The sequence below is a fragment of the Notamacropus eugenii genome, chromosome 5 (assembly GCF_028372415.1).
Source record: "Notamacropus eugenii isolate mMacEug1 chromosome 5, mMacEug1.pri_v2, whole genome shotgun sequence".
NCBI lineage: Eukaryota > Metazoa > Chordata > Mammalia > Diprotodontia > Macropodidae > Notamacropus > Notamacropus eugenii.
In genome coordinates this window covers 12,132,244-12,157,737 of record NC_092876.1, presented here as the reverse complement: position 1 = coordinate 12,157,737, position 25,494 = coordinate 12,132,244, and the positions used below count along the sequence as shown (strand labels likewise).

At 46.4% G+C, this 25,494-nt stretch overlaps 1 protein-coding gene and 1 long non-coding RNA gene across 3 annotated transcripts; one reads left to right on the top strand and one right to left on the bottom strand.

Moving 5' to 3' along the window:
- Positions 1-5,789: 5,789 nt before the first annotated feature.
- On the bottom strand, positions 5,790-11,947 carry TSKS (testis specific serine kinase substrate). Of its 2 annotated transcripts, XM_072607272.1 has the most exons (11): positions 11,701-11,943; positions 11,173-11,416; positions 9,418-9,513; positions 9,072-9,155; positions 8,681-8,764; positions 8,047-8,483; positions 7,372-7,566; positions 6,911-7,078; positions 6,535-6,670; positions 6,314-6,438; positions 5,790-5,961 (listed from the first exon to the last, which is right to left on the bottom strand). In XM_072607272.1, the coding sequence occupies exons 1-11, from the start codon at positions 11,868-11,870 to the stop codon at positions 5,805-5,807; spliced, it is 1,896 nt and encodes a 631-aa protein (XP_072463373.1). In that variant the 5' UTR covers positions 11,871-11,943; the 3' UTR covers positions 5,790-5,804. The 2 variants fall into 2 exon arrangements, with proteins under 2 accessions (XP_072463373.1, XP_072463374.1); XM_072607273.1 differs by lacking the exon at positions 6,314-6,438 and having other exon boundaries at positions 11,701-11,947.
- Positions 11,948-12,006: 59 nt separating this feature from the next.
- Positions 12,007-22,847, top strand: LOC140503366 (uncharacterized). The gene is made up of 3 exons (XR_011966783.1): positions 12,007-12,331; positions 22,306-22,416; positions 22,572-22,847. It is a non-coding gene; the product is annotated as an uncharacterized lncRNA (long non-coding RNA).
- The last annotated feature ends 2,647 nt before the right edge of the window (positions 22,848-25,494 follow it).

Here is a 25,494-nt window from a genome sequence, read left to right as displayed (position 1 = left end):
CTGCTTCCCAGCCTCAGGGCTTTGGGTGGGTGAAGGAATATTTCATATCCCTTGAATAAAGTAAGTTCACTCTGTCCTTTTGGTGACCTCTCAAGAATATAACATACGTGAGTTGGCCATGTATTAATGTTCCAGGAACTAGCCACTCCCGGAACACATAGATAATACTTGGAAGATTTGGCTAATCCTCCCAGTATATGGATTAATTAACTTACATCTTGTGGCCCCTGTATGATATCTCTTTGACAAAACCTGTATTCCCATGGCCATGTGCCTGACCAGCTTGGAACAGTGTGCGGAGCTGTTGGCAAAAAGCCTTCTTTCTCTAGGTCTCTATAAACTCTCTTTGCTTAGTGTAAGTCCTCAGAATCTCACCCATGGAGAGGACGCTCTGCCTGGTACTACTTGCTCCCAATTCAGACCCTGAAAGCTGTATCCCGGGATTCCCCAGCTGAGAAAATTCAGGTGTTGGTGCTTCTCTGAATTGGTGATGCTTTTCTATTTCCTCTTATATCTATATTAATATTGCTATAATTATATTAGTATTAGGCTATATTGATTATTTCGGCTGTAACTCTAAACTGTTCATGCATTTGCCTTTTCTGTAAATCAATAAAATATCCAGCTTCTTCTTCTCAAATGTGTCTTATTGTAGGTGCGAATCTGAACTATAAATTTCCTTAATCATACAGCGGGGGTGGGGCTGCTGTTCAGTGTGAGATTAAGTTCAACTGCTCAGGTGGGGGCAAGGCTGCCTCACGTGCTCAGTTCCCTCAGGGGGTTTATGCAGAGACCTTCAACAATGGATCCAGGCTCCTGCCTGCTTGGGGAGCCCCTGTCTGCTCCCGCCTCTGGTGCTGCCTCCCGAGGGGGCCTGAGTTATGGGGGCACCCCACTCCCCTCTCGGCAAGCCAAGAAGACCCTCTCACCAACCTTTGGGGACTGTGGGTGGAGGGACCCGTGCGGCCACTGGAGATTCTGTCCCTGAAGCCTGCTTGGATCTGCTCCTCTTGGTGCCATGTGACCAAGGCAGGGCTGGGTTCGGCTCTGGGTCCGCAGCACGACGGACCTTTTGTGAGAGGTTTTCAGGCATCTCTGGAACAGAAATCTCATCTGCTCTGTTGTTCTGTGGCTTCTGCTGCTCCAGAATTTGTTGGGAGTTCTTTTTTACAGATATTTTATGGGCTGTGGGTTCGGAGCTAGCGTATATGTGTCTTTCTACTCCGCCATCTTGGCTCCACCCCCCAATAATTTCTTGAAAGATTATGTCTAGGCTCTTTTTTTTGATCATGGCTTTCTAATATTTTTAAAAATTGTCTCTTATGGATCTATTTTCAAGGTCAATTGTGTTTCTGATGAGATATATTTCACATTGTCCTCTTTTTTCAATCTTTTGGTTTTGTTTCATAATTTCTTGATTTCTCATAAAGTCGTTAGCTTCAATTTGCTCCATTTTAATTTTGAAAGAATTATTTCCTTCAGTGAGTTTTTGGATCTCCTTTTCCATTTGGCCAATTCTGCTTTTTAAGGCATTCTTCTCCTCATTGGCTTTTTAGACTTCTTTTGTCAGTTGGGTTAGTCTATTTTTTAAGGTGTTATTTTCTTCAGTAGGATGCTCAGATTTAGAGTATCCACCCCAAATAGTCACATGGACTATCTGTGACAAATCTGTGGTAGAGTATTCTGAGCTCGTATTGGTCTGATCAGCCATGGTCAGACACAATGAAATTTCACTTTATCATGGCAATGTCATTTTGGTCCTCTTTGAGAACAAAGGACAACAACCAACCAATTTTCTTCAGTATTTTTTGGAGGTTCCTTTAGCAAGCTATTCACTTTATTTTCATGATTTTCTTGCATCACTCTCATTTCTCTTCCCATTTTCCCTCTACTTCTCTTACTAAATTTTCAAAGTCTTTTTTGAGCTCTTCCATGGCCTATAATCGGTTCATATTTTTCTCAGAGGCTTTGGATGTAGAAACTCTGACTTTGTTGTCTTCCTCTGAGTGTGTGTTTTTATCTTCCTTGTTACCAAAGTAATTTTCTATAGTCAGAGTTTTTTCCCATTGTTTGCTCATTTTCCCAGCCTATTACTTGGCTTTTAACTCTTTGTTAAGGCAAAGGTCTGCTTCCAGGATGACACACTGTCCCAAGTTTCAGGGGTTTCCTGCAGCTGTTTTTAGAGATACTTTTAGGGACCTGTAAATTTTCAATTCTTCCAAGGTGGTATGATTTAAGGAGAGGTGTTCACTACTCTCCTGGCCTATTCTCTGGTCTGTGACTGACCACAAACACTCTTTTCTGCCCTGGTACTGTGAGGAGAGTTGCCTTTCCACTGCTGCCACAAGCTCTGCTATGCTAATGCAAGTACGGGCAAAGCAACAGAGTCTTGCCTTAGTGCCAGCATTAATCTCCTTCAGCCCCCTTCGACCCCCTTGCTGTCTGTGGGCTGAGAGCTCTGGAAGCAGTCACTGACACTGCTGATTCAGTCATCTCCAAGGTCTGCTATGGATTTGTTGGGGTCTACATTGGATTGTGTGCCTCTCTAACCTTGGTGCAATGGATCTTTCCTGTTGACCTTCCAGGTTGTCTTAAGCTGAAAACTTGTTTCACTCTGTCTTTTTGTGGGTTCTACTGCTCTAGAATTTGTTTAGAGTCATTTTAAAAGGTATTTGGAAGGCTGGGGGAGAGTTCAGGAGAGTCCCTGCCTTTACTGCTCCACCTTGGCTCCATCCCTTAGATTGTACATTTCTACTGGGCAGTGTGGGGAGACCTTCACTTTAGTTCCAGGAGGAAATCGGGCAGGCAAATTGAAGCACCCCAATGCCAATTCACTCCCTCAGGCTTCTCTAACTAGAGCTCAAAGGCATTTCGTATGCTCTTATCACTCTCTAATCTAGGCTAGGGGCATGATGGGAGTTAAAAGATTTTTTCTCACCTCCAATCCTGGACAGAAAGATGGTTGCTGAAGTAAAAGCACAGTTATGGTGTACCTCTAAGTGCACCACAGGAGCTGGGACTGCTCCTCTGCAGGAAGAGGCTGACGAGAAGCTCTAATTCAATAGAGAATCAGAAAATGACTCTAGATGGCAAAATCCTCAAATGACAGTTGCTCAGCAGATAACCAGCAGATGGCAGCATGGTAGAGAAGACAGCCCAGCAATTGACAACATCTCCTAGTTCAGAAAGGAGATCTGACTTTAGTAGATGCTATCACCTGACTGGTAGATAGATAGCAGCCAGTGGTAAAAGACAAGATGGGGGTAGGGTGAAAGTACTGAGAGTGAGGTGCTCTAGTTACTTCTGTTTCCTCCCAAAGTTTCCTTGCCCATAGGAGATGTGCCAAAGGGTGAAAGAGTGCACATATTGGGGTGGGGGGGGAGCAGATTTTCCTTATTTGCTTTGCTATTCTGTTTAATTGGCTTTTGTTTCCAGCTCGTCCTCTACTTTTGGCTGCTTGTTAAGGAAAGTCACCAGCACGGGCTTGTGAACTGTGGTTTTAAATGCCCAAAGAGTGCCTTGACTTTCATATAACTTTCCAGGGCTCAAAGTTCATGAAGCCCAGGTTATAGATAACTCTTGTGCAGAGGTAGATCCCAGAGTTCCAGAGATGGGTCTTCAAGTGCCATCTGGTCCAAGCCTTAGCTGAAGGGAATCCTACGTCAGACTATAAAGTGATAATCTAGCTTCAGCTTAAAGATCTCCAAGGAAGGAAAACACATTACCTCTCAAGGTAGGCTGGTTCCCTGCCCCTACCCTAATGGATGGTTTTAATTGCTTGGAAGATTTTTCCTAACTCAGATGCTTCATTTGGAAACTTCTTTGATGCCACCTGCCCATCCTGTGGGACTCTTGCACATGTTCTCCCATGTTTGCCTTGAGGGAGGTGAACCTAACTTTCTAGAGGATTTTTCCTGACTCCTGAAGGACTTTGTGGACAGTAGGACATTGTGGCTGTCCACTTGTTTTCTTTCACTCTCATCTTGTGAATGGTCTGTCTTTTCTTCCTATCCTACATTTCCTTGTTATCTTTTACATCTGTTCCCTGAAGTCCCTCATTGGTTACATGTTGCAGGCTTCTCGCACCCATTATGCATCCTCAACTGCCCTGATAATCATTTTTTAATTCTTCAGAGACTAGTTAATTCCATATCTCACTGTCAGACAACAACATCTACCATTGGAAGCTAGGGGAGATTGAGAGCTTTGCAATTTTCTAAAGGCTATCTACCCTGTTTTCCACCTCTTATTCAATCCTTGACCCCACATTTTCCCTCTGCACTGTCTGTCCTGGACAGACATAACGTTGGGCAAATTCACAGGAACAGCTGAACCTATATCCTTCGTCAAATATCTCTAGGTCATGGAAATTTTTTTTGTAGAGGTTAGCCTTCACTTCTCTAGTATATCAGCAGACTTACATCATTGTTACCCATGCCAAAAGTATTTTGGTATTAATGATGGCAAACATGGAGTCTATCAGTGCCACACTAGGAAACTGAATTGCTTCCATTTGAACTGTCTTAGAAAGATTCTGAGGATCACCTGGCAGGATAAGATACCAGACACTGAAGTCCTTGCTCGAGCTGAACTGCTAAGTATTCAAACTGCTTCAGAGAACACAACTCCAATGGGCTGGCCACATTGTTTGAATACAAAAATTTATTTTATGCAGAACTTGCATGGGGCAAGTGATCACATGGTGGTCAGGAGAAGTGATACAAGGACATTCTCAAGGTCTCTCTCAAGAACTTTGGATTTGACTGTGCAACATGGGAGATACTGGCACAGGACCACTCAGCAAAGTGTGCTCACATCAGAAAGCGTGCTGTGCTTTATAAGCAAAGCAGAATTGAGAGAGCAGAAAGGAAATGTAGGATGTGCAAATTTGGAGTAACCGCTCCAAAAATTCATATGGACTATCTGTGCCTAGCCTGTGGTAGAGCATTCTGAGCTCGTATTGGTCTGATCAGCCAGAGTCGGATGCATTGAAACTTCAGTTTATCAAGGTGATGTCATTGTGATCCTCTTCGAGAGCCAAGGACAACAACCAACCAACTCTCATCAGTTCTTATTTTCCCCAAAGGTCCATCCACCCAAAGAACCCTATCATTGGTGTGGTAGGAAAAAAGCTGGTTTGGTGTCAGAATACCAGCAGGTCCTCTGGAACCCAAGTTAACTCCCATGAGTCTGTTTTCCTATTTGTAAAATGATAGAATTGAACAAAACCTCTTCCTTTTCTTAGCTCCACCCTCAGCCCATCCACATTTATCCTCATTACATCCATGGGGCAGCTAGGTGGTGCAGTGGATAGAGTACCTGAGTTCAAATCTCACTTCAGACACTTGACACTCACTAGCTGTGTGACCTTGGGCAAGTCACTTAACCCCAATTGCCTCATCCTGGGTCATCTCCAGTCATCCTGATGAATATCTGGTCACTGGATTCAGATGGTTCTGGAGGAGAAGTGAGGCTGGTGACCTGCACAGCCCTCCCTCACTCAAAACAAAGTCAAGTACAAGTCATGTCTCTGATGGCATGGTGGTCTTTGGCAACGAAGGACGAACACACATTACATCCACAGAAAAAACTTCAGCCCCACCCTACCCTCAGTGACATCCTTGGCTATTTGAAGCCCTGACTACAGCCCCCTCCAACCCCCTCCCGCCCCAATCTTTTGATCATTGCTCCAGTAGAATGGAAGACCCCTTGAGGGTTCTTCCCAAGGTCTTGGACGGTTTGTGACTGGATTACTAAAAGTTTGTTGCAAAGAGGAGATGGGAGGCAGGTCTGGGGTTGAGGTTTTATTGCTCAGGCGCAGGCCCCCCACGTTTTGGAGGGGCTCCTCCACTGCTCCCTCCCCCTAGGCTCGTGGCTGATCCCTCCAGAGGGAGGCTGCTGAGCTGGTCGTGTAGAGAGCACATCTTCAGGTGCAGGTAGTCCAAAGCAGCCACCTTCTCCCTGCAAGGAGGAGGGGCAAGCTGCTTAGATGTTGGGCGGGGGGAACATTCGAGGTCACACAGGCTTTGAGGTTTGGGTCAAAGCAGGAGTGAGGGTCAGGGGTCTCAAGGATCACATTAGAATGTCACCAGCTGGTCATGATGACATTAGTCATCATAGTCATGTAGCTTAGGGTCAGGAGGACCCAGGATTGGGGCTAGCACAGGATGTCAGGGGTCATGAGGAGGTCCTGATCACAGTCATAGCAGATCAGAGGTTTAGGGACACACTGGGGTCAGATGAGGTCAGAGGTTGCTGGTCAGGGTCACATTTGAGATCATTGTGAGGTGAGGTCAGGGGTCAGGACCCTCACTCAGGCTTCATCTTGTCTGTGAGCAGCAGGTTCTTGGCCCTGAGGGCCTCATCTTGGGCCAGCCTCAGAGTGGAGCTCAGAGCCTCTGCCCTCACGTGCTTCGCCAGAGCCTGGCGCTCTAACTCCTGCAGTGACAGGTGCCCATTTACATTCCCATTTCCCACTTGGCAGGCCCAATCCCAGGCTCCTGGGGAGGGGAGGGGATGGGGGGTGGTTCGTACCAGGATCTTCTTGTGAAGCCTCTGGCAGCTGGGGCACGCAGGGGCCAGGCCACGCTGCTTGACTTCGTCCACCAGCGGTGTCAGGGCCCGCTCCAGGAGCTGCTGCAGGGACTCTGACGACAGCTGCTGCCCCTGGCTGGGGGCGAGGGGCTCAGGCTTGGGGACTTACCCAGACCTGCTGCCCCCTCCCCCCCCATCACCCCAGAGCGGGACTACTGACCTCCAGCTCCGAGATGTCCAGGAGTCTTCCCCCTCCCCATCACTTTCTCCAGGACCACTACCTTCCAGATCTGAGGTGCTCTTGAAGCACCCTACTTGGGCCCATGACACCCCCCCCCAACCCCAGGCCCTGCGGCTTGGGGAGTCGGGGCTTTACCTGACGCAGCGAGTACAGGAACCTGGCCGATCCAAAGCCATGGCGAGCTCAGAGCCGCGGCGGGCGCTGCCCAGCTGTCGACCCAGCTCCTCCAGCACGGGTTTCACGGGACCCAGGCCCTCCAGCTCTCCCCGTAGTGAAGCCACTGACACGGCAGAACGCTCTACCCTGGGGGCAGAGCAGGTATGGAGGGGCACAGCAGGCCACTTCCGGACAGTCTAGGTCCCCAATTAGTGGCACCCTGCGTGGAGCCAACTCCAGACAAGCCTGCTCCTGCCCTTTTCTCCTAAAGCCCTTTCATTTTCCAAACCGGAGGACCCTCTCATTTTCTACAGTGTAGGGACCTCAGCCTGGGGGTTCGAGTGGACCCAGTCCACGTCTCTTTCCAATCAGTCCTCCCGGCCTACTCTCGGACGATGGGCACTGGGGGCTCCCGAGTAGGAGGAGTGGAGGGTCCTCACATGGTGCAGAGCTCGTCCGCCCGGCCCCGTAGCTCCTGGAGGCCCCGTGCAGTCTGTGCCTGCTCCCTCTGGGCCCGCTCCCACTGGCCCAGGAAGCCGTCCAGCCGCCCCCCGAGACCTCCGAGCAGTCTCAGTGCCTCTTGCACGGCGCCCTCCTCCTGATACCAGCGCGCCGTCAGCGAGGACACTTCTCTCCTGCCGGGGGAAGCCAGGGAGTCGTGCTCAGGGCTCTGCCTGTTCCAGGGCCCCCAAGTCCAGAAGCAGAGTCCAGAGCCTTTCCCATATCCCCCAGGCCTGATCCTTTCGCCTCCTCTCTTCTCACAAGGCCCAGAAATGCACCCCTCTCCCTGCTTGCTGGTCAGAAGCTCCCTTGCAGTCCTCTCCACATTACTGTCTGGAATTCGCCCTCCTGGTTTCCAGATTGGCCCCGCCCCCACACCTAACGGACCTTGAAATTCCCACTTCCCAGACTGATCCCTTTCATTCTAGCCTAGGAAAAAACGTATGCTCCAAGGTTAACTCCCAGGCCCTCTCCATGCTAAAATGACTTGGAATCCTCGTCTCAGCTCCAAGACTGGCCCTTCCTTCTCCCATCCTACGAAGTCTTGGATACCTTCCCAGCCCCGTCCTCTGTCCTGATCTGGCTCCTAACTCCCCCACTCCTCCGCGGGTCACCTGAGCTCCTCCAGGCCGGCGGTGACCTTCTGCAGCTCCAGTTCTCCACTCTCCCCTGTGCGCCCCTGGCCCTGGCCCTCGCTCTGACCTTGGCCCTGGCCTTCGGTCCCGTCTCCGGGGTTGACTGCACCTCGCGGTCCAGAGGACTCCGTGGGGCTGCCCGTCTGGGCCGTGGAAGAGGGGCCGGAGACGAGACCAGGCTCAGGCTCCAGCTCTGGTTCCCGGTGGGGCTCGGGCTCAGGCTCAGGCTCGGGCTCGGCCTGGGGCTGGGGTTCAGTCTGGGGCTGATTCTCTTCAGGGGGCGGAGTGGGGCAGGAGGAGATCAACGAGTGACGAGACAGTCGGGCCTCCAGCTGCTGCTCCAGTTCCGGCAGCTCAGCCTCCTGCCTTCTGGAGGGCTCATCCTGCAGCTGCTGCTGGAGGAAGCGCAGTTTCTCCTGGGGAGGCGAGGGGAGGGAAATCCTGCTGGGAGCCTGACCCCGATCCCTCTTGCTGTCACTGGGACATGGGCTGGGGGTGCAGGAGGGAGGCCGGCTCACTGGGAGGTGCTTCTGCCTAGCTGACTTCCCGCCCACCAGACTCGGAGGCTCTGTGGCTGGCCCAGCGCCCTCCCCGGGACCCAGGCATCCCTCACCTCCAGCAGGGCCGAGTTCTGCTTCAGGACGTTTGTCTTTATCTCAGCGTCTTCCACTGAGCGGGTCACCTTCCGACAATTCTCCTGGGACCGGACATCTAGGGCTGGGGGTGGGGGCTAGGGGAGGAAGCCCTCCCCCAGGATGCAGGGGCTCCCCTTGGACCCAGCCCCCAGCTAGCCCCCATCCCTGCTTTAACGGGAGTACCCTATCCACAGGCCTCCCCTAAACCAGCCACGCCCCCTTTCCTAACCACGCCCACTCCACGCCCTGCCTCAAGCTAAGCCCCGCTCCACCCCAGGGTTCTTGGATTCGGTTGGCCGCTCCCCCTCCCTTAGCCCCGCCTCACCAGCCCCGGGGCGCTCACTGGCACCTCTTTGACAGCCTGCTCACCTTCAGCTGGCTGCAATATCCCTCCAGCTCCTCCGCCTCCTGCCTCCTTCGTTCCAGGTTCTCGCTCAGCACCGAGCACTCACTCTATGGAGAGCAAAGGCCCAAAGCCGGGAGAAGAGTTGGGGGGCGGTGGCAGGTGTGTGGGGGCCTGGTGGCCCGCGCAGCCTCGAGACCCAGAGAGAGGCAGGGATTGTCTGGGGTCGAGGGTGTGTGTGATGGTTCCACAGGCTGGGCAGGGTGTCCAGGGCAAGGGCCCCCCAACTCCCGCCAACCCAGGATTCACATGTGGGTGTGGGGCAAGATCTAGGAAGGGGAGGGGGTGATTCCAGGCAGCGGCTAGTGGGACCTGAAGCGACTGGACGTGCTGGTTGACCCGGGTAGTCTTCTCCTTGAGGCTGGTGATGGAGTCCTTGGCCCTCAGCAAGCCGCTGTTCACCCCGTTCTGTAGGACACGGAGGAACTCAGGGTAACAGTACCCCGGATTTAGCTGCTTGTGTTCCCCAGCCCTGGAGCCAGGCAAGTGCTTTCTCATGTCTAGCAGTGGGGAAGGGGAGAGCAAGCTTTTTGGAGATTCATGGATTTGGGCTTCCCACATGGGCTCTAAGGGCTCTCTGCCATGTCACATCCTAATGCCTGAAACTGGGCCAACGGAGGGTTACTGTCAGTCTCTTCCCACTCATGCGTCTGTCTAAACAAAGGCAGGCAGTCCACTTACCAGAGGTAGGGGCCATAATGTAGTAGAGGATGGAGGGGTTGCGGCTGAGGCTCCCCACTCCCAGCTACCAAAGTGAATTTCCTAAAACAACTCACGGAGCTGTTCAATTAATTACATCTAGCATCAAGGCTGACCTCTTGTGTTGGGCATGAAGGCCCTTCAGCCTAAGAGAAACTCTCTTTATGTCTTCTTGGGCCAGCCACCTTGACTTTGCTCAGCCTGTCCCACTCCTGGGGTGCAGGCTCTCCTCCCAATGACCTCTTAGAATTCCTACTTCCCATCAAGACCAAGGTCAGTCTCTGCCTTCCAAGTCAGGCCTTTCCTGATCCTCCCAGAGTTCCTAAGGGCCAGAACTGTCTGACCTTTGACGGCTTATGGCTCAACAGATAGAGCCGACCTGGGCCTGGAGTCAGGAAGATCTGAGTTCAAATCCAGCCTCAGCTGCTTAGTAGGTGTGTGAACCTGAGCAAATCACTTAACTTCTGCCTGCCTCAGTTTCCTCAGCTGTAAAAGGGAGATAATAACAGCACCTCCCTCCCACGGTCGTCATGCAGATCAAGTGAGATGATAACTGTAAAGCCTTTAGTACTGTTTGGTATAATAGCAGGCATCAGACAATTCTTAAATCCCTTCCCTTTTATCTTCCAGTCCCCTTGGCACATAGTAGGTGTTTAATAAATGCTTGGTGACTGATTAATCGGTTGGCTCCCTGAGTTTCAAGATGGGAACTGAAATTTGGCACTTACAGCCTTGAGCCCAGAAGCCAGAACCTCGAGTTCAGATGCATTCTAACACCCAACCCAGAAGCCAAAGGCCCAATTCCTGGCTCCCATCTGTTCTCCAGTACCTCTGTGCCTCTCTCCTTCTGAGTCTCCCTCAGTTTCCACATCCAGACGGGAGGGGTAGGTAGGCTGTTAGCTTCCATTCTGTCTTTCTGACTTTGGGCCAGGGAGTGTGGAAGCCTGGGGCATCCTCCAAAGTGGATTTTAAACCCACTCGCAGATTGAATCTGAAGGCACATTCCATGCCTAGAAACCTCCTAGAACCCCACATTTCCCAGCCCTGTCCTCTCTGGCGGGAAGCCACTGACAGGAACCCAGCCCAGAAGCCTGACCTGTCTTGGAGACCCCAGATATGAGTCCTGGACCCTGAAGCCTCAGGTCTAAAAAGAGAGACAGTGTGAGCTCTCTCAGTGAAATATCACTGGTCACTCAACCCCCAGCCTGGAGCCTTGGGTCTAAATGAGAATCAGGTCTTGAAAACCTCTTCTGGGAATGTGAACCTTTGTCTGAGCAAGGACCACAGCGACTGGTAGCTAGAACTGAAGGCCGGGACTTGGGGGGCAGGGGCGGTACCGGACGCAAGCCCTCTGGGAAGGGGTCTTACCAACAGGTCAGCGATGTCAGGGTCATCAGGGGCCCAGGCTGGGGCCGAAGCTGGCAGACTCAGGGTGGGGGGTGAGGAGGTCCCAGAGGCAGGAAGAGCTGGGAGCTCATCTGGGGTGGGCTCAGTCCCGGGGTCAGGAGGCTCCACAGCTGCCAGGTTGAGGAGGGAGACATTGGTGCAGGCTGAGGAGCGCTTCAGATTCAGGCACCACTGCATTGGCTCATGGGACATCCGGGGCTCCACCCTGGAGGAGGTACTTGATCAGCACCCCTGACACCCTGGGAGCCCTGGCTTCCTCCCTTTCCCTCTCTCCCAACCTCAAAATTTGCCCTAGGACTCTGTCCCAAACAAGTCAGTTTCCCTAGCACCCTTGGGAGCCTGAGTTCCCTCTCTCCCAACCCCCTCATTCCTCCAACAAGCCCCAGGGCTTTACCCTGTAAGAGATAGTGCGGTCAACTCCCTAGAGACACCTGAGAACTCCAGTTCCCTCTTCTCCCCCCAGTCAGCAAGCCCCAGGCCCCCACTGACCCATGGAAAGACACAGCCTTCTTTTTCTTGGTGATCCCCTTTCCAGGGCCAGATCCAGCCCCAGGGACCTCAGGCCCCAGTGGGGTCCGGTTCTCAGCCCCTGCTGGGGGATCTCCGGCTTCATGGATCTCCTTGGATTGCCAGATCGTCTTAACCACCACACTCGCCATGGTGTGAGTGGTGGGGGCGGGGCCCGGCCCAGGTCCCGGGGAGGGGGGTGGGGGTCCACCGAGACCCACCACCCACTCTGACCCCTGACCCCAGCCCCCGCCAGCCTGTCTCACAAAGGGCCCAACCACCTGGAGACACCTCCTTGGGGGTGGAAGGACTCTAGAATCTATGAATCCAGCCTCTCCTCCTTTCCTAGAACTATAGTGGACTGTCCCAGGGCTTAAACTAGAACCTTCCAAGGTCAGGCCATGGAACCTAGGAGTCCTTTTCCCCCACCTCTGCAACCCAGAGTGGAAGTTCCCAAACAACATTCCCAGAACAGTTCAATGAGCCAGCTCATCGATCCACAGGACATGACATCCACCTCCATCTATAATTCATAGAGAACTTGATTCCTGAAACTCTCCAATGGAAGACCTTGATGAATTTATGGAGTGAATTCAGGGGAAGATTTCACAGAGTAAGTAGCTTTAAGAGTTGGAAAATAAGTATAAGTTCAAACTGAACACAAAATCCTAGTTTTTCCTAAGGAGGAAACCAAGGCACAGAGAGGGAAAGGGCCCAATGCCTCTCCCTAGAATTTGGAATGGACTTGTCAACTATTTTACCAAAGTTTTGGTCCAAAGAAACAAACAGAATCAGTTTCCCCTTAACCGAAGCTTTGCCCTAGAACAAACAGAATAGGGTCCCCCTTAACCAACTGTACATGTGTTATAATATGCGAATTTATTCTCATCAAGCCAGAGAGTCATGCATGATGGAGTCAGAAAATAATTCTGGACTCAGAGGACACAGCAATCCCAACTCAGGAGACCTGTGTCGGTCAAAATTGTAGCCTCCACATGTGTTAACCATAATGTGAGACAGGAATTTCTTAATTGGATAGATTGCATATACCATAAGAGAATGACAAGGTATCAATTGAAATTATAGATTCGGGAGGTCTGTGTTTCTTTTACCGTTAACATGGCATACTATAACATAAGAAAAGTGCCATTATTTAAGATAGTGTCTGGTTCAAGGTGCCTTGTCCTTGGCAGTCATAAACAGAAGAATGCACCTGGTCAGCTTCATCTGGCCTTGTAGATGCTGACACAAGAAGGGGCATTTTGGGTTCATTCAGAGAATGTTATGCCAGAGCACAGTCAGGCTCAGAGTGGGCTAAAAATGTCTTTCTCCTGATTGGCCAATCAAATGATGGGGGCAAAATGGTTTACAGACTTTTTCAGGCCTTGTTCCTAGAACCCTCATAGGGGCAAATCCACTGATTCCATTGGTGGGGAGGAGGATCTTAATATAAACCTTTCCTCGTACACAGAGGAGAAGCTAAAATCTCTCCCTACAATTCAGAATGGGCCTTCCCAGTCTTCCATCCTAGAACATAATCATGGATTGATTTGTTAATCCCCTACTGGGGAAACTGAGTGAATATTTGCCATCCCACCCAACAATGGACCAGTCCATGGACTTTATGGGGGAGGGGGAGAGAAGAAACCATAGAATTAAATTCAGTAAAATAAAAATTCAATAAAAATCATTTAAATGTTTACTGAATTCATGATCCAGTGCTTGGTACAGTGCCTCCAATCAATCAAGGACATATAACCTGTGTGCAGATAAATGTCATTTGGGGTTGAAATTACTGTTATTTTAGTTCTGATACTGTAACTAGGCAAGGGTACTTTCTGTTTGAATTGGACAATCAGTTCTGAGGGTGAACAGGACCTGTATACCTCATTGACTTAAAGCCATTGTGAGAGATCTCAGAACTGGATTCCGAAGAGATTTTGAAGGTCTGGATTTGAGAGACTGGAGCCAGCATGGCATTCTAGCACACTCTTGAGGGAAAAAAGGAGGGCTTAGCTATGGTAGGTATAGATCCAGGATATGCTGATGAGAGTCATTGGCTCTACAGATATCTTGGAACGATGGACCTAGGCTGAAGAGGTTGGCTCTTTTCCTCAACCTTCTGCTCCCAACACCTGTCTATCCACAGACAACATTATATAATCTGTTCTTGCATTACTCAAGTGTTTCCCACCAACTGAATTTTGCCTCACCCACAAAGAGGCTAGCGTGTAACTAGAGACAGAGGCAGAGACCTGTCCCTCTGCCTAGGTGTCAGGAAGTTTCTTAACTCTAGGCTTATAGTGACTATGACTGAACTCAGAACTTTTCATCCAAAGTAAATTCCTTAAAGCCCAAGAAGAGTGAACCAAGTAGATCTTAAGGGACCCTTAGACTTACTATATTAACACCCTCTACTCCAAATGAATTAATTATAATAACTTGTTATGGAAATAAATACAAGTTAGGTAGTGAAAGGGGCAAAGGAGAGATAGGAGGGAGAAAACTTTCACTTGGGTGGATCAGGAAAGGTTTCATGTTAGTACCTGAATGAAGCCAAGGAGACAAGGAATTCTAAAGGTGAGGATGAAAAGTGAGTCTGTCCCAGGCGTGGGGGAGAACTAGAAAGAGATGGACACAGGAGATGGATTGTAAAGGAGGCCAGTTTCAATGGAACGTAGTGGGGCTCTTGAGGGCACTATGTTACCATATTAATTATCCATTGAGGGAATACAGTATCTGTTTGAGCCATCAGCCCAGTGGTATTGTCAGGCCAGGATGGCCTCAAGCTGAAAAGGCTCAAGTTTCCCTTCTTGCAGACCTAAGAACACACAGACTTCAAATTTCGAGACTTCTTCCCCAGCTCCAAGCCTATGTACCATAGGCTAAGTGGTTTGGGTTAGCACTTATTGGCTGGGTTTGAAATTAATTTAGGAGACGAAATAGAATATCATTCAAAATGTAAAATTTTCTATCTATGCATGTGTAGCTCTTGAATCATTCATTACCCCATCGGATCTCTCCTGAATTCACCTATTCAGAAACTTGGCATGCAGTGATCACATAGTTTAGTATGTTGGTGGTGATGGTGGTCAGTTGTTTCTGTCGTGTCTAACTCTTTGTGATCCCATTTGGGGTTTTCTTGGCAAAGATTCTGGAGTGGTTTGCCATTTCCTTCTCCTCCTCATTTTACAGATTAGGAAACCGAGGCAAACAGGATTAAGTGACTTGCCCAGGGTCACACAGCTAGTAAGTGTCTGAGGCCACATTTGAATTCAGGAAGACGAGTCTTCCTGGTTTCAGGCCTGGCACGTTATCCACTGCACCACTTAGCTACCCATAGTTTATTATACATTATTAAGCATCTATCATGTGCCAGTCACTGTGCTAAGTGCTGGAAGGTGTATAGACAGACTGCCTTGGTAGTTAAGCATCCATCCCCAGCAATCTTTTAAACCTGCTTCCAGTTGCCTTTTAGGATCCTTGAATGTGGCAAGAAGGAGATGTCCAGCAATGTGCTGGAAAAGTTTATGGAAAGGTTTCAAGGGTAGAAGCATCAGCACCCTTTCTCAAAATCATTGACCAGAAACTAAGGAGATTGGAGAGCACCATGAGGGGAACCAGTCATTCCCTTTCCTGCCCGGTTCCTGACTGCCCCCTCTACTACTGAAGTGGACATTATTTCTCCTCCCCCCGCCAGAGCCCCTGGGTTGAGAAATGTCCGTTGAGTTTCTAGGCAGGGTTGGGCCTAGTAGCCACTTTCTGTTAGTGGCTACACTCTCTGTTGTACCCCTTTGCCTAGCAGCTGCCTGGGCCCCCGCTCTCTTTTGTACCCCTTTGCCTTGCAGCTGCCTGGGCCCCCCTCTCTGTTGTACCCCTTTGCCTTGCAGCTGCCTGGGCCCCCCTCTCTGTTGTGCCCCCTTGCCTACCAATACCCAGGAGCCCCTGTCAAAACTGTTCTGTGAAAAATGTGTGCTATTGGAACCGCAAGGCTATACCGGGAAGTGCTAAGATGCTTAAAAGGCACACACACCTTTGTTCGGGGCTGCCTCTTCGGAGGACAGACACCAGCTGATAAAGACGCTCCCAAATTCTCAATTAACTCTTGCCTGTGCCTGTCTCAGTCTGTCCGTTTCACTACTGGCTCATTTTAGAGCCTGGAATAATCTGCCACCCCCATGACCCTCACTATGGACTGCTCTTCTGCAAAGTCCCAGCCAAACTGTTCAGTGGGAAAGACTTCCTGGACTTTCGACGTCTCAGTTCCCTTTGCCGTGTTGTCTTCCTCTATGAAGTCAGGGACTCCTTTTCACTTGTATTTGTACCCTCACTGCTTAATCTGGTGCATGCTTCATAAATGCTTCTTTCCATCCATTCTCCCTTTCCTTCATCCTTAGGAAGCCCAGTGGGATTTACAACAGGTGGAAGCCTTAGCAGCTTTCAACATTTTGTCTGAGAGCTGGTGTTTTAAAGTGGATGACAAGCTCAGGGCTGGTCACTGGTGTGATATGTGGATGTGCAGTGGATGACCATGGTGTCTTTGATGCCTGAGGAAGCTCATCCAACCAAGTTCAATGAGACATGTCTCTGGGCAGGAGAGTCTTGGCCTGGGAGACTGATTGACAGTCACATATACATTATAAAGGCAGGATCTGAGGTAAAAAGTACTGAGGTAAAGAGTCTTCTGGCCTAGACTGGGCTACATGAGGGCTTTTGTTTAGCCCTTCCCTTTCTTTTCTTTTCATTTGCATATGGGACCAAAAGATTTTAGAAGACTGAAGAAAAAAACCTTGGAGTCTGGGACCACAGAGCTGTTGTAGAATTTCATTATCCACAAAAAAAGTGGTCGTCACAATTTCACTATAAGTGCTTAAGCGAGAATTACAAGAAATCTCTAGTTGAAGAGTTCTTTGGAAGGATAAATATGATATTCCCCAATTGATAAATGGTCAAAGGATATGAACAGGCAATTTTCAGAAGAAGAAATTAAAGATATCTATAATCATATGAAAAAATGCTCTAAATCACTTCTGATTAGAGAGATGCAAATCAAAACAACTCTGAGGTATCACATCACACCTGTCAGATTGGCAAACATGACAGAACAGGAAGATGATAAATGTTGGAGAGGATGTGGGAGAGTTGGAACCCTAATACACTGTTGGTGGAGCTGTGAGCTGATCCAACCATTCTGGAGAGCAGTTTGGAACTATGCCCAAAGGGCTACAAAAATATGTATACCCTTTGACCCAGCAATATCGCTTCTAGGACTGTATCCCCAAGAGATCATAAAAATGGGAAAGGGTCCCACATGTACAGAAATATTTATAGCAGCTCTCTTTGTAGTGGCCAAAAACTGGAAATCAAGGGGATGCCCATCAACTGAGGAATGGCTGAATAAATTATGGTATATGAATGTAATGGAATACTATTGTGCTATAAGAAATGATGAACAGGAAGACTTCAGAGAGGCCTGGAAAGACTTACATGATCTGATGCTGAGTGAAAGGAGCAGAACCAGGAGAACTTTGTGCACAGCAACAACCACAGTGTGCAAGAGCTTTTTCTGGTAGACTTTGAACTTCATTGCAATGCAAGGACTTAAAAAAAGTTCCCAATGGTCTTCTAAGGCAAAATGCCTTACACATCCAGAGAAAGAACTATGAAATTCAATTGCAGATTGTAGCAGATCATTTGTGTGTATGTATGCATGTGTGTATTGCATTTTGGCTTGTTAGATGCTTTCTTCCACTCATTTTAATTCTTCAACGCAGTATGACTATAGTGAAAATGTATTTAATAGGAATGTATGTGTAGAACCTATACAAAATTGTATGCCATTTCAAGGAGAGAGGGGGGAGGGAGGGGAAAATAATAACCTAAGTTATATGGTAGTTATTATAGAACACTAAAAATACATAAAATTAATTAATAATTTAAAAAACCCAATAAACATGATAGGACAAAAACTAGAGTTAAGTCCCTAGATGTTTTGTGAGCTTGGATCCTGGAAGGTTAATCCTTCTGCAGAGAATGTCACACATAGCTAAGACTCTAGGAACCAAGAGAAAGCCACATGTAGCTGAGACAATGGGAACAAATAGATTTCTCTCAGAAAGTGAGCCTTGTCTCTAGGATTAAGGTCTTTTGAAAGTCAAAACAGCTGGCTACATAGAGCCCATGAAGGGGTTTCCTCACTCACTAAAAGAGCTTAAGCTAAAGCCTCTGAGCTTGGAACTAAAAGAGAAATGGCCAGTCCATTCTTCCTCTAATGGGTGATAATATTTAATATAAATTTTGGACTTTAATAGGGCCAGAGTTTGAATTAAGAAGAGCCTGGACCTAATAGTCTCCTTTGTTAAACTCAGAGAATGCCTTTTGGTGTCAAGCAAGCAAATGAGACTACCTTACCAGACCCTTCCCCTGGCATCTTAGGGATAAGGAAAAATACAGATGTACTGGGTTGTAATTTCAATCGAAACTTTGTTAAAGGTACTCTTTCCCGTGTCAGCAGGATATCTGTCATCAGAGTGGTTGGATTTTCTCCTTATCTTATGTCACAGAGACATATGCTACAGAAAGGAGATTCACACAGCTTGGGATCATAAAACTCAATTGACGTTGCTTTGTTAATTGTCTTATCTTACTAAATTTATGATTTGTTCAACTGAGTTCCTTTCTCATGGCAAAATGTATAAAACCAGAAGATTTCTGTACAGGACAGCCAGATTTGATCCTGGCTCTGTAGCGCTACGTAACCGTTATCTTGACGGGGATTTGCTTAATTAATTAAATCATAAAATGTATGCATTTAGCCTGTTGCCTTTTCCCTAACAAAGCTTTCAGGTCAACATGGGAAAGAAGAAGCATTTCATCTGAAGACTCCAACGGAAGCCAGGAGCTAGAAAAAGAAAGAGGTGCCCTAACAAGAGGCCAGCAATGCAGTAGCCAGCTGTGGCTGAGACCAGCAGAAAGTGGTGTAGCTGGAAAAATGATTCTGGTCTCTGTTCTCCCAGAAGAGACAACACGTTACTCAAGACCTGTGAGAGCAAAAGAACTTTGACCTAGAAAGAATCTTATTAGCCTAAACTCACACCTGATTTAGCAGGGTAGGAATGGTTAGTTCTACCGCCTCACCAGATTGATGTAATCACAGAAAATAAGTCAGATATCAGAAAGCCATGTTGTTGGTCCTTCATTTTCAAAAAAGGGCCAAAGACATCACAGGTGATGTCTTGACTTGTGTATGAATTGGATTTAAGTGAGGCAGTCTCACCAAGTCATCAACCTCACTCTCTTCTTTAGTCATTGAAGTCCAGTGGCAAGACAAAAGTGAGGATGACTGGTGATGGCCTAGAGTGCCGGATGTCTGACCAAGCTCTAAGCTCTCCATGGCACCTGCTTCAGCCACATTCATGGCTGTTGGAACAAATTGTTCTCATCTACCCATTCTATCGGGAAGTCTTCACACAATTGGGGTAGACATCCCCTTCATTCACCGATGGGTTTGAGTCGAAAGCATAGGCTGTGTCCCTAAATATTTGCACCGCAGCCAAATGTTCCCCATGAATATGCCCTTGTGAGCGTATTTGTGAGGCATATCCATTCTTCGCACTCAGGGTATATGTATTTGGAGGATTCTGTGCCCCTGACTGATAGGGGAAAGGTTTTTTACTATTTTTCTTTCTAGGCTATTTCATTAAATGCTTTTACTTTGAACTAATTTTGTCCTTTGCCTGGTTAGTAAAAGTAAACATATTGATCTGCATCCATAGTAGCATCAAGCTCCTCAATGACTGAGATGATTTCCTTTTTGTCTTCACATCCCCAGCACTTACCACAATGTTTTGTGTGGAGTATGAACTTAATAAATGCTGAATTGTACTGAATTTGTCAGCAAACATTTGGAGTATTGTAGTCAGCCCATTCATTTAGCAACAATTTATTTATTGTCTTCTATATGTAAGGGGATGTGTGTGCTATTCAGATCTGGGTACCACATTTGGGAAGGACACCGATAAGGTGGACGGTAGCAAGGAGATGACAGCTGGGATGGAGAGCTTGATTCCATACCCCATGACAACCAATTGAAAGAACTGGGGCATGGGGGGTAACTAGGTGGTGCAGTGGATAGAACACCAGCCCTGGAGTCAGGAGGACTTGAGTTCAAATCTGCCCTCAGACACTTGACACTTACTAGCTGCATGACCCTGGGCAAGTCACCTAAACCCAATTGCCTTGCAAAATAAGACAAAACAAAATAGAACAAAAATAACTGGGGATGTTTAGTCAGGAGAAGAGAGGACTTTGAGGGTATCCAAAGGCTGTTCCAAGTATTTGGAGGACTAAGATATGAAAGGCTTGTTTGGTTGGTTCCAAAGCTGTAAAGGAATCAGTTTTGGTTTGCTGTCTGGAAGAACCTCTTTATGATGAGAGCCCTGCTGTCTGTAGAGGGAGCTGCTTCCCCATCACTGGAGATCTCCAGGCAAAGTCTAGAGGACCACTGTCATTTGTGGATTGGAGATGGCCATGGTGGCTTCCCTTATAGCTCTGAAATTCTGTCCTTTTGTGATTATCAGGCTGAATAAAAGAAGGAAGGTGGAGCCTTGGCCCCCACATGGGAACCTTTGCTTGTGTGGCCCAAGAAAGGCTTTCCTTTCGTTTATAGGAACATAGCATGGCATTGGGTTAATAATCCAGTGAGAGGGTTGGTTGTCCTTCATCTTCGAAGAGAACTAAAATGACATCACCATGATAAAGTGAAATTTCAGTGCATCCTACTGTGGCTGATCAGACTGATAGGAGCAATCCTTTGTGGAGAATTCTTTACTCTTTCTCTGAGAAGTGAACTGTTAAGGAAATTTTCCTCCTGCTTGAATCTAGACTCAAGAACTCTAGAATTAAGGAGCACCCCTGAGATAATCCCCAAGGGGAGAAACATCTGTTCTCAGGATTGCTAGTCTCTGAGTTGTGCTCAGAAAAGAAAATGTCCATCTTGGGATCACTGTTCCATCACCAATGCTTTTAAAAGACAGGATTAGTAGCCTGTGGCTTAAGGTCCAGGCTTAGGTTCCCCAAAGCCCACCCTTAAGGTTTTATTGCCATATGCAGAAGTTTGCCATTTCTACGTCTAATTAGAGGTTCAGAGACTCCTGTTATTCTCACTGATGGGAAGAGAAGGGAGTAACCGATCTTGGATTACTCTCTTTCAAAGTTCCCTGAATCATTCCTCAGTCACCAAAAAGGGGTTTATTTTCTCACCACAAAGCAAAAGACCTTCAGAGGCATATCCCCATATATGTTCCTTGGGGACTCAAGTCTCACTATCAAATACAATAAATCTATGCAGAAGAAATTAAAATATACATGCAGTAGCTACATATAATGTGATGTTGGAGAAAAAATTACAGTGCTTTGTACCCAAGCCTTCCAGAAATAGTGTATTAATTTGTGATTATTAGTAATCCAAGCATTTTTCTATATAGAGAGAAATGTCCAAACTGAAAAAAGCTCCCTTGTGACCTTGGGCATCTTTCTAACAAGTCACTTTGATGTCACCATTTATAGGGTTCCTGAACAAGAAATATTTCACAGTTAAGACTGAGCAAGGTCCAGAGTTTAGGTATCAGCTCAGTTGAGTTGGTTTCATTAATTGGAACAAGAAGCACAACTTCTGGTGCTTCCTAGAGAAACATTTTCCTAAAACTATTTAATCCCTCCTGGATGATACCCTTCAAGATTTCTCCTTCCCATTGGGTCAAAAGAGAACAAAAGAGATACTTCCATTAAGTGAAATTAAGAAGTTTCTGTCTACACTTAGGTGGATCATTACCACAATTCCTTCAGAGCATGGGCAAAGGGGGTGCTGCTCCTAGGTGTATCAATCAATCCCCCTGCCCTGGTCCCTTCCCCAAACTAATTATTTCAGGGAAGAGTCCTTCCTGGGCTATTAGCAAGGGGAGAAGAACACTTTCATAATTCATGGCTAAAGAAACACCAATAAGATTTCTCTTTCAGAATGATCCAAAGCTTTCAAACTAGGATCATTTAAACATGTTTTCTTCATATTTCTAAAAGAGAGAGAGAGAAAGCAACAGAATCAGGAAGAAACAGGCACTTATTTAACACCTAAATGATGTGTCAGGCATTCTGCTAAATGTTTCAGGATCAGAAAGGGCTTCTGGAAGGAGGTGGATGAGTTGAGTCTTTAAAGAATTCTAGGAGATGGAGGTGAGGAGGAAAAGTATTCCAGGAATAGATGGGGGAATGAATGCCCATTGCAGATGCACCAAGATGGAAGATGGAGCATTGTAGCCTGGTGTGCCTCTACCACAGAATAAAAGAAGGCTGGAAAGATAGATGGAATCAGACATTCAGTCAAGAAGCATTTATAAATGCTTAAAACAGAAAGAGAGCTCACAATCTAATAGAAAAGAGTGTAGAAACAACTACGTAGAAACAAGATATATACAGAGTCATTGGGTTGGGAGGGGCTTTGGTTTTCTAGATGCAATGGGGAGCCATTGGAGTTGACTGAGTAGGTGAACGATATGGTGCATCTGAAGTTAAGGAACATTATTTTGGCAGCTATAAGAAGAATGGATTGGAATGAGGAGAAACCTGAAGCCAGGAGATCAATGAGGAGGTGATATCCACATTTAGGTAAACAGAAGACTTGATACGCACAAGTCTTCAGTGGTAAGTGACCTTTGCTGTTCCTGTTTTCAACTCCATTCCTTCGAAGGACCCCCTGCCACGTCTGACAGTAGAGTCACCCAGAATTATAAGTTCATCCTCTTTTGGCCCATTGATGATGAGGATCTTCAGGTCTTCATAAAATTTTTCTTTGACAGACTAAAGTAAATTTCCAGCCCAAGACAATCTGGAAGGTTGACAGGAAAGGTCTATTCCACTGGCTGACAGCAGAGCACATTTTGACATGGCAACGCCAGCACTAACTGAACTGGAGAAGACCTTAGGGAGCTGAATTGCTGGCAGCTGCTGCTGTTTCCAGAATTCTCAACCCACAAACATCAAAGACAGCTTCAAAGGTCAGTGGGAATGTTCTTTCACCTGATTAAGAGGGGAGCATGGTCTGACCCCAGCCCAGGCCCAGGCCCTAGCCCCAGCCCCAGGGTAGCAGCAGCTGTTGCTGAAGCAGAGGCTGCTTCTGAAACCTTCCTCTTAAAACTTCCTCTTAAAAGTCAAATAATTGGCTGGTAAAATGAACAAATGGGGGAAAAAAGAAACAGACTATAGATTCTTACTTTCTCAGTGAAGATGCATTTTCTTACATTATTGGTGACAAGGAAGATCAAAACGTACAACCAGAAGAAGACAAGAAAGTCAAGTCTCCTGCATACAAAGCCTCCAAGAAAAATATGAATTAGTCTCAGGCCATGGAAGAGCTCAAAAAGGATATTGAAAATCAAGTAAGAGAAGTAGAGGAAAAATTGAGAAGAAAAATGAGAATGACACAAGAAAATAATGAAAAATGAGTCAACAGTTTGCTAAAGGAAATCCCCCCAAATGCCGAAGAAAATAAACAGCTGTAAAATGAGACTAACCTAAATGGCAAAAGAAGTCCAAAAAGCCAGTGAGGAGAAGAATGGCTTAAAAAGCAGAATGGGCCAAATGAACTGAAGAAAATAATTCCTTCAAAATTAAAATGAAACAAATGGAAGCTAATGATTTTATGAGAAATCAAGACATTACAAAACAAAACCAAAAGAATGAAAAAATAGAAGATAATGTGAAAACTATCTCATTGGAAAAATAACTGAGCTGGAAAATGGATCCAGGAGAGAGAATTTAAAAATTACTGGACTACCTAAAAACCATGATCAAAAAAGAGCCTAAACATCATCTTTCAAGAAATTATCAAGGAAAACTACCCTGATATTCTAGAACCAGAGGGTAAAATAGAAAATAGAAATGGCAAGAATCCACCAATCACCTCCTGAAAGAGATCCCAAAAGGAAAGCTCCTAGGAATATTGTAGCCAAATTCCAGAATTCCCAGGTCAAGGAGAAAATATTGCAAGCAGCCAAAAAGAAACAATTCAAGTATTGTGGAAACACAATCAGGATAACACAAGATTTAGCAGCTCCTACATTAAGGGATTGAAGGACTTGGAATATGATATTCTAGAGGTCAAAGGAGTTAGGATTAAAACCAAGAATCACCTACCCAGCAAAACTGAGTATAATATTTCAGGGAAAAAAAAATGAAACTTCAATGAAACAGAGAACTTTCAACCATTCTTGTTGAAAAGATCAGAGCTGAATAGAAAATTTGACTTTTAAATACAAGAATCAAGAGAAGCATGAAAAGCTAAACAGAAAAGAGAAACCATAAGGGACTTATTAAAAATGAACTATTTATATTCCTACATAGGAAGATGGTATTTATAACTCATGAGACCTTTCTCAGCATTAGGATAGTTGAATATATATATATCTATATATCTTTTGATTAGTGAATAAATTGGATTTAAGTGAGGCAGAGTTGCATGAAGTTGGTTAGATACCCTCCCTCCCCCCAACTCACCAATGGGTTTGAGACCCCTCGGTTACCCTCAACCTGGTTCAGCCCATCTGCTGAAATAGTTTATCTGGGTGTGGCCACCGTGCATGCTACAGCTTTTTGGAGCCATAGTTGTTAAGAGTCAGATGGGACAGATGGACATCAAAGGGAGAAAGCAGCCCTGAAAAGGGCTCAGTAGCCCTCACAACAGAGGTTTCTTCCCTAGAAACATATCCCATAAACTTCCCCAGAAATTACATCCCATAGTCCTAGTAATGATATTGCTAGGTAGGTATAGTTTGGTAACTTTCTGGGAAAAGATACAAATTGCTTTCCAGAATGACTGGACCACTTCACAGCTCCACCAACAGTGCATTAATGTACCTATTTACCCACAGCTCTTCCAGTATTTGCTATTTTCCATTTTTTTGTCATCTTAGCCAATCTAATGTGTATTTAATGGTGCCTCAGGACTGTTTTAATTTGCATTTCTCTATTTATTAGTGATTTAGAGCATTTTTTCATATGCTTATGGATAGATTGGGTTTCTCCTCTAAAAACTACCTAATCATGTCTTTTGACCATTCATCATTTGGGGAATGGCTTATTATTTTTATACATTTGAATCAGTTTCCCATATTACTTAGAAATGAGACCTTGCTTAATAAGAATGTATGTATAGAAACCATATAAGATTGCATGCTGTCACAGGGAGAGGGAGAAAATCTAAGACTTATGGAAGTGATTGTAGAAAATTGAAAACAAATACATTAATTTAAAAAAAAAGAAAAAAGAAATGACACTAAAAAAAGAAATGAGATCTTTATTTGAGAAACTTGTTGCAAAGATTTTTTTCCCCATTTGCCTGCAGATGCAAATTCTAATTTTCTTCTAATTTTAGCTGCATTAGTTTTATTTATGCAAAAACTCTTTTAACTTCATATAATCAGAATTATCCACTTTACCTTTTGTGTTCCTCTCTGTTTCTTGCTTGGTCATGAAGTCTTCTAAGTAATATCTTCCTTGTCCTACTTTGTATATGATGTCACCATTTACTCATCTGGTGCTTATTTTGGCATACAGTATAATGCCAAGCCTAGAGGCCTGTATTGGGCTACCCGAGTCTTTCCTACCTGTCCCAGGTCTTCGGCTGGCCACGCCGGATGCACATATGAGAGAAAGGACGTTCCAGAGTCGAACAGGGGTTGAGCTTTATTCCAGGGAATCGGTTACAAGTGCAGGGTGAGGGTC